The sequence below is a fragment of the Salmo salar genome, chromosome 05, assembly GCF_965601325.2.
Source record: "Salmo salar chromosome 05, fSalSal1, whole genome shotgun sequence".
In the NCBI taxonomy this organism is placed as follows: Eukaryota; Metazoa; Chordata; class Actinopteri; order Salmoniformes; family Salmonidae; genus Salmo; species Salmo salar.
In genome coordinates, this window is record NC_138295.1 from 23,745,001 (window position 1) to 23,766,256 (window position 21,256).

Below are 21,256 nucleotides of genomic sequence, written 5' to 3' on the forward strand. Positions count from 1 at the left end.
GACCTAAACTGGGACATGCTTAACCTGTTGGGACTAGGGGGCAGTATTTTCACGGCTGGATAAAAAAACGTACCCGATTTAATCTGGTTACTAATCCTACCCAGTAACTAGAATATGCATATACTTATTATATATGGATAGAAAACACCCTAAAGTTTCTAAAACTGTTTGAATGGTGTCTGTGAGTATAACAGAACTCATTTGGCAGGCAAATGAGACATTTTCTAACAGGAAGTGGATACCTGATGTGTTGAATTACCTTTAAGCCTATGCCATTGAAACACACAGGGGTTGATTAATGTTTTGGCACTTCCTATTGCTTCCACTAGATGTCACCAGCCTTTACAAAGTGTTTTGAGTCTTTTACTGTGAGATCTGACCGAACAAGAGCCATGGAACGGTGATGGCCGATTAGACTCTGGCGCGCGAGTTCATGTTGGGTACCCTCGTTCCAATACGTTATAAAAGAGAATGCATTCGTCCACCTTGAATATTATTCATGTTCTGGTTAAAAAAGGCCCTAATGATTTATGCTATACAACGTTTGACATGTTTGAACGAACATAAATATATTTTTTCCCCTCGTTCATGAAGTGAAGTCCGGCGGGCTTAGATCATGTGCTAACAAGACGGAGATTTTTGGACATAAATGATGAGCTTTTTTGAACAAAACTACATTCGTTATGGACCTGTGATACCTGGAAGTGACATCTGATGAAGAGAATCAAAGGTAATGGATTATTTACATAGTATTTTCGATTTTAGATCTCCCCAACATGGCGGCTAGTCTGTATCGCAACGCGTATTTTTCTGGGCGCAGTGCTCAGATTATTGCAAAGTGTGATTTCCCAGTAAGGTTATTTTTAAATCTGGCAAGTTGATTGCGTTCAAGAGATGTAAATCTATAATTCTTTAAATGACAATATAATATTTTACCAATGTTTTCTAATTTTAATTATTTAATTTGTGGTGCTGACTTGACTGCCGGTTATTGGAGGGAAACGATTTCCTCAACATCAATGCCATAGTAAAACGCTGTTTTTGGATATAAATATGAACTTGATAGAACAAAAAATGCATGCATTGTCTAACATAATGTCCTAGGAGTGTCATCTGATGGAGATTGTAAAAGGTTAGTGCATCATTTTAGCTGGTTTTATGGTTTTGGTGACCCTGTCTTTGAATTGACAAAACATTACACACAGCTATTGTCAATGTACTCTCCTAACATAATCTAACTTTATGCTTTCGCCGTAAAACCTTTTTGAAATCGGACAACGGGGTTAGATTAAGGAGATGTTTATCTTTCAAAGGGTGTAAGATAGTTGTATGTTTGAAAAATTTGAATTTTGACATTTATTTGGTTTCAAATTTGCCGCTCTTGAAATGCACCTGCTGTTGATGGAGTGCACCACGGGGGGGACGCTAGCGTCCCACCTAGCCCATAGAGGTTAACACCCCGGCCATCCTACAATCTAAGCTTGATGCCCTCAATCTCACACAAATTATCAATGAACCTACCAGGTACAACCCCAAATCTGTAAACACGGCACCCTCATAGATGTCACCCTAACTAACTCGCCCTCCAAATACACCTCTGCGGTTTTCAATCAAGATCTCAGCGATCACTGCCTCATTGCCTGCATCCGTAATGGGTCTGCGACCAAACAACCACCCCTCATCACCTAAAACACTTCTGCGAGCAGGTCTTTCTAATCAACCTGGCCGGGGTATCCTGGAATGACATTGACCTCATCCTATCAGTAGATGATGCCTGGCTATTCTTTAAAAGTACCTTACTCACCATCTTAAATTAGCATGCCGACACTCAAAAAATGTATAACTAGGACTAGATATAGTCCTTGGTTCACTCCAGACCTGTCTGCCCTTGATCAGCACAAAAATATCCTGTGGCGTTCTGCATTAGCATCGAATAGCCCCAGTGATATGCAACTTTTCAGGGAAGTTAGGAACAAATATACACAGGCAGTTAGAAAAGCTAAGGCTAGCTTTTTCAAACAGAAATGTGCATCATGTAGTACTAACTCAAAAAAAGTTCTGGGACACTGTAAAGTCCATGGAGAATAAGAGCACCTCCTCCCAGCTGCCCACTGCTCTGAGGCCAAGAAACACTGTTACCACTGATAAATCCACTATAATTGAGAATTTCAATAAGTATTTCTCTACGGCTGGCCATGCTTTCCACCTGGCTACCCTTATCCCGGTCAACTGCCCGGCACCCTCCACAGCAACCTGCCAAAGCCCCCACCATTTCTCCTTCACCCAAATCCAGATAGCTGATGTTCTGAAAGAGCTGCAAAATCAGCTGGGCTAGACAATCTGGACCCTCTCTTTCTAAAATTATCTGCCGGAATTGTTGCAACCCCTATTACTAGCCTATTCAACCTCTCTTTCGTATCGTCTGAGAATCCCAAAGATTGGAAAGCTGCCGCAGTCATCCCCCTCTTCAAAGGGGGTGACACTCTAGACCCAAACTGCTACAGACCTATATCTATCCTACCCTGTCTTTCTAAGGTCTTCGAAAGCCAAGTTAACAAACAGATTACTGACCATTTCGAATCCCACCGTACCTTCTCCGCTATGCAATCTGGTTTCAGAGCTGGTCATGGGTGCACCTCAGCCACGCTCAAGGTCCTAAACGACATCGTAACCGCCATCGATAAGAGACATTACTGTGCAGCCGTATTCATCGACCTGGCCAAGGCTTTCGACTCTGTCAATCACCACATTCTTATTGGCAGACTCGACAGCCTTGGTTTCTCAAATGATTGCCTCGCCTGGTTTACCAACTACTTCTCTGATAGAGATCAGTGTGTCAAATCGGAGGGCCTGTTGTCCGGACCTCTGGCAGTCTCTATGGGTGTGCCACAGGGCTCAATTCTCGGGCCGACTCTCTTCTCTGTATACATCAATGATGTTGCTCTTGCTGCTGGTGATTCTCTGATCCACCTCTACGCAGACGACACAATTCTGTATACTTCTGGCACCTCTTTGGACACTGTGTTAACTAACCTCCAGACGAGCTTCAATGCCATACAACTCTCCTTCCGTGGCCTCCAACTGCTCTTAAACGCAGGTAAAACTAAATGCATGCTATTCAATCGATCACTGCCCGCACCTGCTCGCCCGTCCAACATCACTACTCTGGACAGCTCTGACTTAGAATACGTGGACAACTACAAATACCTGGGTGTCTGGTAAGACTGTAAACTCTCCTTCCAGACTCACATTAAGCATCTCCAATCCAAAATTAAATCTAGAATCGGCTTCCTATATCGCAACAAAGCATCCTTCACTCATGCTGCCAAATACACCCTCGTAAAACTGACCATCCTACCGATCCTCGAGTTCGGTGATGTCATCTATAAAATAGCCTCCAACACTCTTCTCAACAAACTGGATGCAGTCTATCAAAGTGCCATCCGTTTTGTCACCAAAGCCCCATACACTATCCACCATTGCGACCTGTACGCTCTCGTTGGTTGGCCCTCGCTTCATACTCGTCGCCAAACCCACTGGCTACAGGTTATCTACAAGTCTCTGCTAGGTAAAGCCCCGCCTTATCTCAGCTCACTGGTCACCATAGCAGCACCCACATGTAGCACGCGCTCCAGCAGGTATATCTCACTGGTCACCCCCAAAGCCAATTCCTCCTTTGGTCGTCTTTCCTTCCAGTTCTCTGCTGCCAATGACTGGAACAAACTGCAAAAATCTCTGAAGCTGGAGACTCATATCTCCCTCACTAGTTTTAAGCACCAGCTGTCAGATCAGCTCACAGATCACTGCACCTGTACATAGCCCATCTGTAAACAGACCATCTATCTACCTACCTCATCCCCATACTGTATTTATTTATTTATCTTTCTCCTTTGCACCCCAGTATCTCTACTTGCACAGTCATCTTCTGCACATCTACCATTCCAGTGTTTAATTGCTATATTGTAATTACTTCGCCACTATTGCCTATTTATTGCTTTAACTTACCTCATTTGCACTCACTGTATATAGACTTTTTTATTTTCTTTTGTTCTACTGTATTATTGACTGTATGTTTTGTTTATTCCATGTGTAACTCTGTGTTGTTGTATGTGTGAAATTGCTTTATCTTGGCCAGGTCGCAGTTGCAAATGAGAACTTGTTCTCAACTAGCCTACCTGGTTAACCTGTTGGGTCTAGGGGGCAGCATTTGCACGTCTGGATAAAAAAAATGTACCCGATTTAATCTGGTTACTAATCCTACCCAGTAACTAGAATATGCATATACTTATTATATATGGATAGAAAACACTCTAAAGTTTCCAAAACTGTTTGAATGGTGTCTGTGAGTATAACAGAACTCATTTGGCAGGCAAAACCCTGAGACATTTTCTGACAGGAAGTGGATACCTGATGTGTTGTATTGACTTTAAACCTATCCCATTGAAAAACACAGGGGTTTAGGAATATTTTGGCACTTCCTATTGCTTCCACTAGATGTCACCAGCCTTTACAAAGTGTTTTGAGTCTTCTGGAGGGAGATCTGACCGAACAAGAGCCATGGAACGGTGATGTCCCATTAGACACCTGGCGCGCTACTTCATGTTGGGTACCCTCGTTCCAATACGTTATAAAAGACTATGCATTCGTCCACCTTGAATATTATTCATGTTCTGGTTAAAAAAGGCCCTAATGATTTATGCTATACAACGTTTGACATGTTTGAACGAACGGAAATATATTTTTTCCCCTCGTTCATGACGAGAAGTCCGGCTGGCTTACATCATGTGCTAACGAGACGGAGATTTTTGGACATAAATGATGAGCTTTTTTGAACAAAACTACATTCGTTATGGACCTGTGATACCTGGAAGTGACATCTGATGAAGAGAATCAAAGGTAATGGATTATTTACATAGTATTTTCGATTTTAGATCTCCCCAACATGACGTCTAGTCTGTATCGCAACGCGTATTTTTCTGGGCACAGTGCTCAGATTATTGCAAAGTGTGATTTCCCAGTAAGGTTATTTTTAAATCTGTCAAGTTGATTGCGTTCAAAAGATGTAAATCTATAATTCTTTAAATGACAATATAATATTTTACCAATGTTTTCTAATTTTAATTATTTAATTTGTGACGCTGACTTGACTGCCGGTTATTGGAGGGAAACGATTTCCTCAACATCAATGCCATAGTAAAACGCTGTTTTTGGATATAAATATCAACTTGATAGAACTAAAAATGCATGCATTGTCTAACATAATGTCCTAGGAGTGTCATCTGATGGAGATTGTAAAAGGTTAGTGTATCATTTTAGCTGGTTTTATGGTTTTGGTGACCCTGTCTTTGACTTGACAAAACATTACACACAACTCTTGTAAATGTACTGTCCTAACATACTCTAAATTTATGCTTTCGCCGTAAAACCTTTTTGAAATCGTAAAACGTGGTTAGATTAAGGAGATGTTTATCTTTCAAATGGTGTAACATAGTTGTATTTTTGAAAAATTTGAATTTTGACATTTATTTGGATTCAAATTTGCCGCTCTTGAAATGCACCTGCTGTTGATGGAGTGCACCACGGGTGGCACGCTAGCGTCCCACCTAGCCCCAAGAGGTTAAATAAAGGTGAAATAAATAAATAAAAACTGTACTATACAGTAGGCCAACTCATATTCTGTTCTTCTGAAATACATTTTCTTCATATCATAATGTTTCTCTAGAACTGCAAAAAATAAATAATGGATTTATTGGGATGGTGTATATTAAATTGATTTAATAGTCTTGTTTAAATGTAGATGTTCCAAAGGCTCGCATCAGTGGCCTGGAGATGCTAAACGTGTTTATGTTAATTAGTGGTCAATTTCCATGAATCCGGCAGTCTTTTGCATGACAATACCCGGCTGACATGACAAAATGTAATGACGTCCACAGCCCTAGTCGCTTGTGCTCCTGTATTGTCTGTATCCTTTTTACAACAAACGCCTCCTGTCAAGTGGTTCCCCCTCACTCTCTCTCTAGTGAGTGCCCTTGCAACTTGCGTTGCCTTGTCTCGTTAAGGGGCTAATAACACAGGTTGCAATGAGAAACCAATTGTCCCGGCCCACACTGTGTCATGACCGTGTCATCATCACAGACCAAGGCACTCTACGCAACCCGTAATGGACTTCTGAAGGACATCGCCACGCACATTACTAACCAATTATCAAGCACAAATACAGCAAGATGTGGTTGTTGTCAGTTCTGTATGTACAGGAGCCTGCCATCGGGCCACGGTATGATACGGCGGGCCAGGGTTGGAGCCAGGATAAACAAAGGGCCGTTTTGTTCCATGTACAGAGTTGAAAGGCGGGTGAAGTCAACAAGAACTTTCAAGTCTCGGGATGAGGTCTTCTAGGCACATCTAATTATTTTGCACAGTCACATTTATGTAGTAGAGAGATGTCCCTCTTGGTGAGAACGCTTGCTGTCTAGTGTTTTAATCAACTGTGAGGAATATAGAGGTAGAACCAATGGTGAGGTGAAGGGAACATATATGTAAACGACAAGCTAAGACAAAACTATATGAATCCTTGCAAAGCTTTGGTGAATTTGGTTTGTTCATCTTTTTGTATCCTACACAAAGACAAAATATTTATTTATTTACAAGAACGGAATATATTACTAAAGATGGATCCAAAATATTTACTATATGTTGACAAACACTAGCATATGGACTTTGAAAATAACAAATAGACAGACTAAATGGCCAATACACTGAAGCTTTCAATTAGCTAGACAGAGCGCCTACAGCTTGTCAATAAGTAACTCACACAGCTGCGTTTTGCAGGACTCTGGGAGTACGTCCATCCAGCCTAATCTCTCAAAAATGGACCTGAATAGTTTATTAGCCTGGGACGCAACATTGGAATAATCCAAGATGGGCCGTAACACTGTAATAATCCAAAATGCACCTAAACAGGTATTTGATCAATTCACTTGTAATTTGATCAATGTCACTATCAATACTGCTCAATAGTTTTCATATCGATGGCTTATACTTGCCTGACGACTCATCCTGCATTTAATTCCGCTGTTCTGTTGATCGCTCCATACATTCGTTGTGGAGAAGAAATGTGGGTGTGGCGTTTGGCCGGAGCAGTGTGGATGGGTTAATACAGAATAGATTTTCACAATATCTCGGCATATTATTGTATGATTATTTCATGACAATTGTGACTATTATGATTATTTGAACCGAAGTAATATACCTAGTCACTGATGATATATTTTGTGACTGGCCAATGTATTTATTGCGTTGGATAAGCTTTATTAAAAACAGGAAGTGACAGGCTGAATGGTGTTCATTGTGGTTGCTAAATAGTTATACCCGTCTCCATGCAATCCTTGCTCCTCACAGAAAGTCATCAATCCATCTGTACAAGAGCCCTCAATATTACAACATAAAAAAAACTGTGGGACGTGTGTCATAGTAAAAAGGTGCTTGAAATCGCTAGCAACATGAACAAACTTTATCAAACTGTGTTTTGCGGTAAATGAGGGGAAAGAAATGGAGTGCAATGTGCAACATAACGGGTGAACTCCAAAGCGCGCACACACAAAATGCTTCACCGTTTCTAGGTGAGAGGGGTTTGAAGAAGTGGCATTTAAGTGGAGTTGCAGCCAGACCCCTTGTGGAAGGAATGGCAGCTGCTGATTGGGCCTTGCGATAATGGAATCCTCCTTGTCGTTGCAGATAGTGCCTCAGGAAATGGCGGAGAATTGCTTCTGGATCAAAGTCAAAGAGGAGAAGTTTGAAAATCAAGAATTCTTTGAACAGCTCTCCCTCAGCTTTTCCTCCAGGACCAAAGGTAAGCAGGCCCCATCAGGCCCCATCTATCTCTACTCCTTTACTAATGAATCTACACACACACTTCGTTTGGCCACCCGGGTCTGGGAAAACAATTGGCTTTCATCTCCTGACACTTTAAGAGACCATTTGTCTCTGAAATGTTAATTATAGTTAAACCACCCCCCTTTTTTTTGTCTTTGAACAATCCGGCTGTGGATGGTTGTGGGTTGAAATCTCTGAGCCAATTAGTGGTTCTGCTGCTGCTGTTGTTGATGCTGTTGTTATTATTGTTGTTGTTGTTGTGCTGTGTTAGTGGGTATTCTTTGAATTTGTTGAGTGGCTTTCAGAGTATGTGTGCACGTGATGAAAAGGACTCCCACACAATGTGAATTCTTGTGAAAAAGTTAAAAGGTGTTGTGTATGTGATTGCGTTTCTCTGTGTATATCTGTATGCTTTTGCACATATCTTTGTGGGTTTGTATGTACAGTGCATTCAGAAAGTATTCAGACCCCTTGACTTTTTCCACATTTTGTTACGTTACAGCCTTATTCTAAAATGGATTAAATAAGTAAAAAATCCTCTATCTACACACCATACCCCATAATGACAAAGCAAAAACTGTTTTTAGAAATGTTTGCAAATATATAAAAAATATAAAAAACTTATACCTTATTTCCATAAGTATTCAGACCCTTTGTTATGAGACTCGAAATTGAGCCCAGGTGCATCCTGATTTCATTGATCATCCTTGAGATGTTTCTACAACTTTATTGGTATATTCAATTGATTGGACATGATTTGGAATGATACACACCTGTATATATAATGTCCCACAATTGATAGTGCATGTCAGAGCAAAAACCAAGCCATGAGTTCAAAGGAATTGTCCGTAGAGCTCCGAGACAGGCTTGTGTCGGGGGGTACCAAAAAATGTCTGCAACACTGAAGGTCCCCAAGAACACAGTGGCCTCCATCATTCTTAAATGGAAGATGTTTAGAACCACCAAGACTCTTCCTAGAGCTGGCAGCCCGGCAAAACTGCGCAATTGGGAGAGAATGGCCTTGGTCAGGGAGGTGACCAAGAACCCGATTGTCACTCTGACAGAGCTCCAGAGATCCTCTCTGGAGATGGGAAAACCTTCCAGAAGGAAAACCATATCTGCAGCACTCCAGCAATCAGGCCGTTATGGTAGAGTGGCCAGACGGAAGCCACTCCTCAGTAAAAAGCCCACTTGGAGTTTGCCAAAAGGCACTTAAAGACTCTCAGACCATGAGAAACAAGATTATCTGGTCTGATGAAACCAAGATGGAACTCTTTGGGCTGAATGCCAAGCGTCACGTCTGAAGAAAACCTGGCCCCATCCCTACGGTGAAGCATGGTGATGGCAGCATCATGCTTTGGGGATGTTTTTCAGCGGCAGGGACTGGGAGACTAGTCAGCATTGAGGCAAAGATGAACGGAGCGAAGTACAGAGAGGTCCTTGATTAAAACCTGCTCCAGAGCTCTCAGGACCTCCGACTGGGGTGAAGGTTCACCTTCCAACAGGACAACGACCCTAAGCACACAGCTAAGACGATGCAGGAGTGGCTTCGGGACAAGTCTTAATGTCCTTCAGTGGCCCAGCCAGAGTCTAGATTTGCAAAAATGGCACAACAAAACAAGTTTTTGCTTTGTCATTATGGGGTATTGTGTTTAGATTGATGGAAACAAATCTATTTAATCAATTATAGAATAAGGCTGTAACATAACAAAATGTGGGAAAAGTCAAGGGGTCTGAATACTTTCTGAATGCTGTGTGTGTGTGTGTGTGTGTGTGTGTGTGTGTGTGTGTGTGTGTGTGTGAGAGAGTGAACTGAGGACCGTCACACTTGACTCTGCCCTTTTCCAGTCGAGTAGACGCTCCTCCACAGGGGCACCCGGTGAAGAAAGCTCAGGGAGTATACTCTTGTCCCGGCCAGTTGCTTTCAGAGATCTAACTTGTTGATGAGTAACACCATCAGAAGGACAGCAAGTTTGTGATTTGAGGGAGAGAGGCTGTATGGTGGTGGTGTGTTGGCTGGATATTTCTCCCATGACAATGCCAGTGATTTCCTGGTCTCTGACAGCATGTGTAGTGTGTACACACTCCTCTAATCCCTGCCCTAGTGGGAGGGAGGGCTAAAGGGCCTGTTATCACAGCCCTTCTGGAATCACAGCCCTTCTGAGTTGTTGGGGGTGATGACTACCCAGCAGCCCTCACTGTTCTGTTGCGTCTCCTCTCCTTCTATTCTCCACCTTCTCCTTTATTTTTCCTCCCCTCTCCTCCTTCTCTTCTCTCCTCCTGTCCTTCTCCTCTCCTCTCCTCCTTCCCCTCTCGCCTCTCCTTCTCCTCTCCTCCTCCCCTTCTCCTCTTCTCCTCCCCTCCTTTTCCTCTATTCTTTTTCTCCCCTCCTCTCCTTCTCCCCTGAAGACTACATAACAATATTCATCTTCCTGTTTTTCTTTGAAATAAACAGCAATATAGCCCCTAAGCTGGGAGGTGATGTGTTGGCACAATACAGATGAAGAGAATAACGTAATAGCGGAAACAAGGGAGCAGCTATAGCCGGGCTTAATGAAGCCACGGGGAAAGGCCCCAGAGACGAGTCTCTGCTTTCTCTGCAGGAGAGACAACGAGACACTCTCTGTTCTGCAACTGTGATACCATGACACCTCTGTTATTCAGCAACACCCGAAAACAACCAGGGGGGGGGGGAGGAGAGAGAGGTTTTTGCTTTGTTCTGTGCCGTTCAGCAAGGGAGAGATATATCACAAGGCAACCATATCGTTCCAATGGAGCAACATGGTTACTAATTAACACCAGCCATAATGAATAGTCGATTTTGTGTGCTGTATTTCTCTGTTCTTTCAGAAGTGTAATTCCATTTTCACCTTGGACAAACAAGGGATTCAGATCCTGTATAAAATAAAACACTGCTTAATACAGTATTATGCAGTATTTGTACTGTATTCCATTTGCTATCCTATTTAATCTACATTCTTATAATTTTTTGTTTCCTTTATTTGTATTCTATAAGGTCTATGAATTATAGGCACATTAGCCATACCTCTGCTTTACATTTCTTTGTCTTTTTTCAAATTCTAATTCTCCCTCTTTCATGGAACAGCCTGGTTCTATAGGTAAGCCCCGCTCTCCCGCTGGCAGCTTGGAAAGGCATGATATAGCGGATTCCTCTGGGAGATACCTTAGCTGGATCCCTATCAATTACGCCCACAGCATGTTCACTGATTCAGCTCTTCTCCATCTATTGTTGAAACAGAACATGAAATGCTCATGAATGAAAAATGCTGTTTAATGTTTGATATCCTGAGTTCCATTCTCTTATATTCTTTTGAAGGCATAGTTAAAAGCGAGTGACAATGTGTGACGGTATCGCGGAGGGAAGTGATGGATTTGACCAAAACCTCATCTTTTTTTCTTCTTTTACCTTCACTTTACAATGGGAATCATTTAAACTGGTGAGATCTAAGGATGCGTTAGATTAAGATTTGCTTTAATGTTTTCCCGTTATTCAGCCTTTGTCGAAGAGCCTGACCCCATGTGTATACTGACTGTTGAACTTTCGATTCCCAGCAGTCTTGACAATGACACATGAAGTTGAGCTTCCTGTACCAGATGAAGGGTATTCTGTTTTTCTAGAGCGTGAGATGAGGTGATATTGGTATCTCTACCATTAGTAAGAGAATGGTACAGGTGGATAGGGCCTGAGTAGGGTAATACGTTCACAAGACCTTACCGTCACACCATATTACTAAGGATTATAAATCCTCCCAGTAAACCTGCCAAACGAGTCCCAACTCGAAACCAACTTCATTTGTCAGGGAAATTGCCCCTTTATTTATGTAGTGGAGCGTTTGGGCTGCGCTCCGTGTTGGTCTATCTAGTGGAGGGTTTGGGCTGCGCTCCATGTTGGTCTATCTACATTTTACATTTTAGTCATTTAGCAGACGCTCTTATCCAGAGTGACTTACAGTAGTGAATGCATACATTTCATACATTTTTTGTTGTTGTTGTACTGGCCCCCCCGTGGGAATCGAACCCACAACCCTGGCGTTGCACACATCATGCTGGCGTTGCAAACACCATGCTCTACCAACTGAGCCACAGGGAAGACTAGCGGAGGGTTTGGGCTGCCCTCCGTGTTGGTCTATCTAGTGGAGGGTTTGGGTTGCGCTCCGTGTTGGTCTATCTAGTGGAGGGTTTGGGCTGCGCTCCGTGTTGGTCTATCTAGTGGAGGGTTTGGGCTGCGCTCCGTGTTGGTCTATCTAGTGGAGGGTTTGGGTTGCGCTCCGTGTTGGTCTATCTAGTGGAGGGTTTGGGTTGCGCTCCGTGTTGGTCTATCTAGTGGAGGGTTTGGGTTGCGCTCCGTGTTGGTCTATCTAGTGGAGGGTTTGGGTTGCGCTCCGTGTTGGTCTATCTAGTGGAGGGTTTGGGTTGCGCTCCGTGTTGGTCTATCTAGTGGAGGGTTTGGGTTGCGCTCCGTGTTGGTCTATCTAGTGGAGGGTTTGGGCTGCGCTCCGTGTTGGTCTATCTAGTGGAGGGTTTGGGCTGCGCTCCGTGTTGGTCTATCTAGTGGAGGGTTTGGGCTGCGCTCCGTGTTGGTCTATCTAGTGGAGGGTTTGGGCTGCGCTCCGTGTTGGTCTATCTAGTGGAGGGTTTGGGCTGCGCTCCGTGTTGGTCTATCTAGTGGAGGGTTTGGGCTGCGCTCCGTGTTGGTCTATCTAGTGGAGGGTTTGGGCTGCGCTCCGTGTTGGTCTATCTAGTGGAGGGTTTGGGCTGCGCTCCGTGTTGGTCTATCTAGTGGAGGGTTTGGGCTGCGCTCCGTGTTGGTCTATCTAGTGGAGGGTTTGGGTTGCGCTCCGTGTTGGTCTATCTAGTGGAGGGTTTGGGTTGCGCTCCGTGTTGGTCTATCTAGTGGAGGGTTTGGGTTGCGCTCCGTGTTGGTCTATCTAGTGGAGGGTTTGGGTTGCGCTCCGTGTTGGTCTATCTAGTGGAGGGTTTGGGTTGCGCTCCGTGTTGGTCTATCTAGTGGAGGGTTTGGGCTGCGCTCCGTGTTGGTCTATCTAGTGGAGGGTTTGGGTTGCGCTCCGTGTTGGTCTATCTAGTGGAGGGTTTGGGCTGCGCTCCGTGTTGGTCTATCTAGTGGAGGGTTTGGGTTGCGCTCCGTGTTGGTCTATCTAGTGGAGGGTTTGGGTTGCGCTCCGTGTTGGTTTTTCTTGTCCCCCTTTTTTTCTCCATCATCCCTCCTTCCCCCCATCTTTGCTGGGGTGTCTATAACTAAAGCACACATTGTCAGACTGAGGTGAAAGATGAGGCAAGCAGGTGTAAATGTGTTCCCTGTGGAGCTGCCCCCTGAAAATGGTGCAAAAAGGCTTCTGTTTAACTCGCCTTTACTTGGGAGTCATGTTTGTTACTCACATTGTCTGAAAAACACACAACACTCTTTTATAGGCCCCTGAGATGTCTTACTTTCTCCAGTGCACATTTCATTCATAGGGCTTTACCTCAGAAAACAATTGAGTGCAAGACTGGCGGTATCCCCCGCTGCTTTACGAGCCTTGCCATTTAATGGGTTTTAACAAGAAAGGGAAATCATCAACAGGGATTTGCAGCTCTGCTTCTGGCCTCTTAAGATGATCCGATTTCTACTGTATTTCCAATTAGGGCTACCTTGCTGCAATTACAGCTAGCATCCCCACTGCTTGAACCCAGCGGTATTGGCAGAGGGGCTTGCTCAAAGCATGCAGAATCTTTGAATATAGGAATTAGCCTGTTCGCATTACTTTACATTTAATTTACTCACCAAACTGTAGCTGTTTGCCAGGCTGCAGAGATGGTAATGAATTGTGTCGATATCCATTGGATTCTAAGGCCCCTTGTTCACCTCAGTGGATTGACCTGATTTTCCCAGGAAGAGAAGTGATACTTTGACCTTTAGAAAGCCAAAACAGCACTACAGGGGGGCTCCTGTGGTACAGCCAGGCCACCCACTGTCCTTGTCCCCTGATAACCTGCTAAGGAGACCCCTATCACTCATCACCACCTTCCAAGACTGAAAAAGGGGAGGTCAATAATTCTCCATCTCCTTTAAAGCTGCCCCCAAACAACCCCTTCTCTCTGCCAGGCCAGACCTTGCTGCGATGCTGGGGGAAATGGAAGTGTTTCCTTGTGCCAGGTTCTATTAGTTCTGTCTTATTTCAATCGGCTCTGGAGTGCACAGTGCTTCTTTGTATTGTTATATTGTTGTTTGGCATTTCCCTGCTCCCTCCCTACCCCCCTCTCTCTCTTTCCTTCCCTCCCTTTCTCGTTCTCTCTTTTCTTTACCCCGGACTCCTTCACTTGGTGGTATCAATCAGTGGTTCTGCCTGCGTTCAGCTTCGGGGATCAAATCAGATGCACTTGTGGTTTGAGTGCCTAGCATGGCCTGCTGCATTTGAAAAGTCATTCGGTTGGCCGGGCTTTTCAGTTCTGTTTGAAATAAGATTGATGTTGGCAAACTTTTTCAACCCCCATTCTCCTAATAGGTTTTTCTCCATCTCCAACATCGCCTGCTAAACAGACAGAGGACATATGCCTCGACATAATGATGACATGTGTTTGAGGCCTCTGAATGTTTTAAGGAGACCCCACTGCTTTTCATCAGTCCGTGGCAGCAACAAAACGAAGAGAGAGAGAAACCAACCGTAACAAAACAACTACAGTAGCATAACAGTTAAATAATACCCCATATGTCTTCTGTATAACAAAGTAGGGCTGGGATAATACCAGTATTGCAATATGTTTTCCATGGCAAAAATTAACACTAGTCGGACCAAAGTGTTTGTCCTTTAACTGTTTGGTCCTCTAACGGTTTGGTCCTGCTGTATGTAAGATATTGTGCTATATCTTGGAAAATAAATAAATGTGACTCTAGATGACAACATAATGATGTTTGTTTCCAACATTAGGGCTGTTTTCCTGAAGAAGTTAAATCAACTCGGTGTTTTGTTTCTTTGCCATGATAGTAACCAGTATGGTGATTCTGGTATGGTCCCAGCCCTGTTTGAAAGTGTGTCAATATTTATACATATTTTTCGGCATATAAATTATTACGATAACAGTTAATTGACCTTATTGTATGAAACCGAATATGACTTTAATTATTTAATCTATTTAACCAACTCTACTGTCCTTCTGCATCTCTAGTTTAGTGTATCATAGAGTGGATGGATGGCTGTGTACAGTAAGTGGTCTGTGAGTACGGGTCCCTTGTCATTGCTGTACACTACACGAGCCGTTCTACCCATAAGCCTAATGAAGATGCATGTAAATAATTGGGCTGTTAGCCGGCCCAGTCATTATCCTCGGGGAGGAGACTGGCAGCTGCACTCGACCCCTCTGAGCGAGGTCACCGGTCCCTCCCTCTCCCAGCATGCTTCTGTGTTAAAGACGGCGATGCCGCTAATGAGCCTGACGCTCCGTCCGGTGCCCACCCGTGGTGGGCAGGGAGAGAGAGATGTCACGGTTTACAGGTCGAGAAATTACTGTTTGGGTTCGGAGCTATTGAAATCCCCTCTGTACTTAATAAAAGTGAGGTCTTAGATTATTTTTGAAGTCACAAAGAAGCTGTCATTTGATATAGGCTTGCTGTATATTTCTTCCCCTGATGGACATTTGCTAGAGTAGAGGTGTCTGAACATGTGATAGAGGCTTGCTGTATATTTCTTCTCCTGATGGACATTTGCTAGAGTAGAGGTGTCTGAACATGTGAAATGGTGTTTCCAATTTAAACGTTAATTAACAACTGCAATGACAGAGAGATGCAACTTTTGAAAATTAATAAGCTTGCCTCCCCGACACACTCCAAACTGTGAAACCCATGCTCCAGCCAAAATCACAGAAGGTTACTATTTTTTGTAATATCTCTGTGTGCATGGATTTATTCCCAATTTTGTGCAGAGCTTACCCACTCCCTCTACCCATCATCCACCTCTGGTGTCCTGCTGTCTTTTAACCTTACCACTAATGCCCAGTTCCCATTTCCAGAAAGAAAGCCAACCTTAATGCATCTAAAGGTCAACTCTGAAGGAACAGGACCAAACCGTGGCCAAACCCACAGTCCCAGAGATAACTCTGGCCAGAGCTTCCCCATTTATCACCCAGGATTTGATCATATCCCTCAGCTTTCCTCCCAACCCCCTCCAGCCCCCATTAGAACCTCCCGTCGCTCCCGCCCTTGCCAGTGCACACCAACCACCAGCCGAGCCTCAATCCCTTCTACAAAGCCCCAGCAGCGGGGTGGTAATGACCCTGCCACAGCGCCGGTAATGATGGAATCAGCGGGGGTTTAGCTGGCTCCCTGATGCCCTAATAAGTCCCCTAATAACTCCTTTAACACCCGGGCTGACCTGGTACCCTGATCAAAAGCGCTCATGCGTGGCAAAGTCTCCTCAGAGGATACCAAGCCTGAACTGCAGTACTTTCTAAACAGGAAGGGCGGCCTTCGCCAATGCTTTGAGGTCCCTGTCCAGTAACCGCACCAGTATTCAGACTCCCCTGGGGATCCATAATGGACATGCCAGTACTGCTCTCTATTGGACTGTTGCTTCAAATCATGAAGGGGGGCTGCCTCCAATTCACAGAGGTCCCTGTCCGGTAATGGCACACACACCCACTCCCCATCCCAGAGGAGAATGTCCATAATGGGTAGTACCTCTGGTTCGCTATTGGGCTGTTGCTTCAGGGTCACCCAGTAACAATGGGAGTCACACAAGGCATCTACACTGAGTGCACATAACATTAGGAACACCTGCTCTTTCCATGACATAGACTGACCAGGTGAATCTAGGTGCAAACTATGATCCCTTATTGATGTCACTTGTTAAATCCACTTCAATCAGTGTAGATGAAGGGGAAGAGACAGGTTAAACAAGGATTTTTAAGCCTTGAGACAATTGAAACAGGGATTGTGCATGTGTTCCATTCAGAGGGTGAATGGCGAAGACAAAAGATTGAAGTGCCTTTGAACGGGGTATGGTAGTAGGTGCCAGGCGCACCGGTTTGTGTCAAGAACTGCATCGCTGCTGGGTTTTTCACACTCAACAGTTTCCCGTGTTTATCAAGAATAGTCCACCACTCAAAGAACAGCCAGACAACTTGACACAACTGTGGGAAGCATCGGAGTCAACATGGGCCAGCATCCCTGTAGAACCCTTGACACCTTATGGAGTCCATGCCCCGACAAATTGAGGGTGTTCTGAGGGCAAATGGGGGTGCAACTCAATATTAGGAAGGTGTTCCTAATATTTGGTATACTCTGTGTAGATGATCTATTTTACTCTCTCCGACAAAATAGAAGAATTATAATTGTGAAGAAGTTCCACTTTTCATCCCATCAACTCCAGACCACCAGATGATAATTGTAACCATTTGAGAAGCTGGTTACTGAGCAAAGCGACACGAACCTACACCGTCATCAGAATGTCTTCGAAGACACAGACAATGTAATAAAGGCTGTCGGAGGCACCATTCCACAGAAGAGACCCCCCCCACTGTGGGACTGTTCTCTAGTCTGGCTCATATTAACAGCACAGAGTAAGATGATAAAGGAATCTTTTGATAACCTGTGTGTTGAAGATGTTGGGAACAGGGGTTTGATGGCCTCCCTGAGGACAGCGTTGTTTATTGCTGATGTTGTTTACTGAGATGAGGGGAGCATCTGCCAGAGCAGCCTCAGTCTTCATGTTTTCCTCTCTTCCCTTCTCTCTCGAAATCACCATCCTGTCCCCCGTTGCATGGCTCCAGAACCCCACTCACCCTAACCCTCATGTTGTCCATCTGGAGTCAAGGCTGCCTAGTTTCTTAGACACACACACACACACACACACAACCGCACATACTCTCACAGCATTGCTTTGCCAAAACAAGATCAAGTGTGTTTGGCGCACACTTCTTCGATAAACCACCACACTGTCTGCAAAAGGAGAGGTTTGCTTCTTGCCCTGCCAAAATGTGTCGCTAACCCAGGAAGCCCGTGCACGTTCCAATCAATTAGTACATTTTGGAGATGCACATAATCATATTCTGCTGAAGCGCCCTGCGGATAATCAAATGTGGTGTTAATATGAAAAATCTAACTTCCATGGCCTTGATTGCCACCTGATAGCACGTTTCAGATCGGGACCCATTTGTCTGATTGCTCTTGAGCACTGGGTCCAATTTGTCTCAATAAAGCAAAACGCAACCCTATGCTAATTTACCTCTGTTTGGAGGCAGCCGGCCTACTGTGCTCCGCTCAGGGTCAGCCATTTTCCTTCCTCATCCTTCCACAGTTTTAATAAATCACATATGAGTGGAGATTAGCGCCTTAAATATTAATGTCTTGTAATTGGTTTATTGTACATTAGCCCGGCCGCAGGGGGTGACCTGGATTGAGAGACTAGTCAAGGCCCCTGTTTTTCCCCGCTCGTTCCCCCCAACTGTTTTCCACTTCACATTGCTTCCCTGCGATGTCCCACTGATTTTAATTTTCTCTGCTCAGATGAGAGCTGTTCAGAACTGTTCTGGGTAGCCACTGTGCATTTTTACTTGAAGCCCCCCCCCCTACTCCAAATATTGGCCTGTTTAATACCTGCCTGCTTAGATACTCTCCAACCTACTTCCTGCTAGCTTTATTTGCCTCCAGGTGTACTTTGCCTTGCAACATTCATCCAATGAGAAGTCATGATTTTAATAACCTGCAGTGTGTGTGTGTGTGTGTGTGTGTGTGTGTGTGTGTGTGTGTGTGTGTGTGTGTGTGTGTGTGTGTGTGGGTGTGTGGGTGGGTGGGTGGGTGGGTGGGTGGGTGGGTGGGTGGGTGGGTGGGTGCAGGTGTGCATACAGTGTGTGTGTTTTTGCATTTGAAAGTGAAGCCAGTCAAGTCAGTCCATCAGACCTCATCTTCTGCATCTTTAGCGTATTACATAGACCTCAGTCTGCATTCTATTATCCAGGTGTAATGGGCTTTGTCTTATTAATGCTACACTAAATGGGTGTTGGCTAACAATAACTCCCATATTCCTAATATATTCACTTGAAGGAGCGTTTCCTTGTAATAAAGCTTGACCATGGACCTACTTAACATCTTGCATATTAATTTGAATATTTTAGAGCAAATTATGCACGTTCAGAACGGATTGTCCTTGAACAAATACATATTATTTTGTAAGAAATGTTTGATTGAAGCAACCTGAGCTAAATTCTTTCTGACTTGCAAAGGAACTCTACCAATAGACCGTTTGCAATTTGCAGTTGTTTTGGTGTGTGTGCACAGCAGGTCTCGGTGAGTTTCTACGTGTATTTAGATGCATTCAAGGCTAGCAGAGTCATTTGAACTCTGGAGCACCTCCTCAATGTGATCATTACCAGTTCATTTGTCATGTATTACATCATGATTAAACACCCGACCCCAAAAAGGTATGCATATCATCACAATTCCTTCCTCAGAAGGCGAAGGGAAACAGAGGGGAAGGCATCAATAAAACAACAAAGGTGGAAGGGGGTGTGAGAGACGGAAAGAGAGAGAGAGTGAGTGCGCGCGTGCGTGTGCACAGTGGAGGGAGGAGAGTAGTCTCTCAGTACTGGGCCCTGACAGTGTCACAGGACTGGAGCTTTCCTCTCTCAAACCCCACCGGTGCTCTTCATCAAAGTCCCCCCACTCCCACCAGCTTAGAGACAAGCAGGTCCACGCATAGCTAATCCACCTAGGGAACTAGAATATGCTGCACTATAATGGCAGTCATGTTTAGAGATGTGTGTGTGCACAATGTAACATAAAGCAGGCCTGCCTCAGTAACATATCTCACTCCAGAGACACTTATACTGCATAGAGAATGGTCACAGTAGTACTAGAATAGCCCATTTGTCAGGGCATTGCCACATGGATGAAGGAGAGATCACATTAAATTCCAGCTTCAGTTTAGGTGCAGCAGCTGCAAAATAAAGACAAGGTTCAGCACCACTTAATATTTCTCAGACCAAGGGCAACAGAGAACGCTACCTCACCCCATTGTAGACCTAATTGGTACTTTTTGGTAAATGATGTCTGACTCCAATTGCAATTCCATCGCCTCATTCCTCCCTTTGCATGTCGTGATAATGGCAGATTTCAGTCGCATCCATTTGGACTCATTCATTTACACTTGACACTGTATTAAAGAGTTAAATATCGACGTCGCAGCTCTATAAGCCTGGGGATTCTTTTAGCTTTTGTTCTACTCAACCTACACCTGTTGTATATTGTCAGCTAGGCCTCTAGCGCGGTTAGTTTTTGACACGTTATACAAATCATCCACCTGTTGTATTTCATCATCTGTACTTAAATGAGATTGTACGCTGATTGTCAGTGTTACTAAAATGATAACGGGTAATTTGCCTGGGTATCATTTTATCTCAGTTGACCCTTCTCTAAGCCCCGCCCCCTCATTGGTTACTGTTGCACAGGAGGGATGAATGGGGGGGGTGGCTAGTCATCAGCCTGATGGTCTGGGGGTAGAAGCTATTGCCAGTCTGTTAGTTTTAACCATAATGCTCCTGTACTGCCTGTGTTTGAGTGATGGAAGAGGGAAGAACAGGCCGCGGCTCAGGTGGCTGAGGTCCCTGATGATCTTCTTGGCCTTCCTGTGTCACCTGTTGTTGTAGGTGTCCTGGAGGCAGGCAGTGTGCACCCAATGGTGCGTTCAGCTGAGTGTACCACCCTCTGTAGTGCCTTGCGGTCAGCGCCGGTGGACTTGCCGTACCAGGATGTGATGCTCACGATGGTGCTCCTGTAGAACACTGTGAGGGCCTTCAGGGACAGGACAGTTTTCTTCAGCCTCTCGAGGTTAAAGAGTTGTCTTTGTGCTTTTTTCACCACGGTGTCTGTTTGACTATTTGGTTTGACCATTTCAGCTCCTCAGAGATGTGTACGCAGAGTAACTTGAAGTTTTTGACAGTCTCCACAGTGGCCCTCTTAATGAGCATGGGGGCGTGCCCAGCCTGGTTCCTTCTGAAGTCCATAATCAGCTCCTTTGTTTTGCTGACGTTGAAGGAGAGGTTGTTCACCTGGCACCACAGTGTTAGAGTGCCTACCTCCTCCTTCTAGGCAATATCACCGTTGTTGGTAATCACGCCTACTACTGTTGTGTCGTCAGCAAACTTGATGATGGAGTTGGAATTGTGTGAGGCCTTCCAGTCGTGGGTATAAAGGGAGTAAAGGAGGGGACTGAAGACGCACCCTTGTGGTGCCCCCTTGTTGAGGATTAGTGTGGAGGAAGTAATGTTGCCTACCTTCACCACCTGGGGGCGGTCCGTCAGGAAGTCCAGGACCCAGTTGCATAGGGAGGAGTTCAGTCCCAAGGCTGTGAGCTTTGTGGGGAACTTAGAGGGC

At 44.6% G+C, this 21,256-nt stretch overlaps 1 protein-coding gene across 5 annotated transcripts in view; it reads left to right on the forward strand.

Annotated features, from left to right (window-relative positions):
* The window catches only part of diaph2 (diaphanous-related formin 2), a 754,395-nt gene that overhangs the window by 268,692 nt on the left and 464,447 nt on the right, over nucleotides 1–21,256 (forward strand). For all 5 annotated transcript variants that reach the window (XM_082975098.1, XM_082975097.1, XM_082975100.1 and 2 more), the window contains one exon: nucleotides 7,735–7,849. In XM_082975098.1, the coding sequence (XP_082831224.1) occupies nucleotides 7,735–7,849 (115 nt within the window). The remainder of the gene's footprint in view (nucleotides 1–7,734; nucleotides 7,850–21,256) is intronic.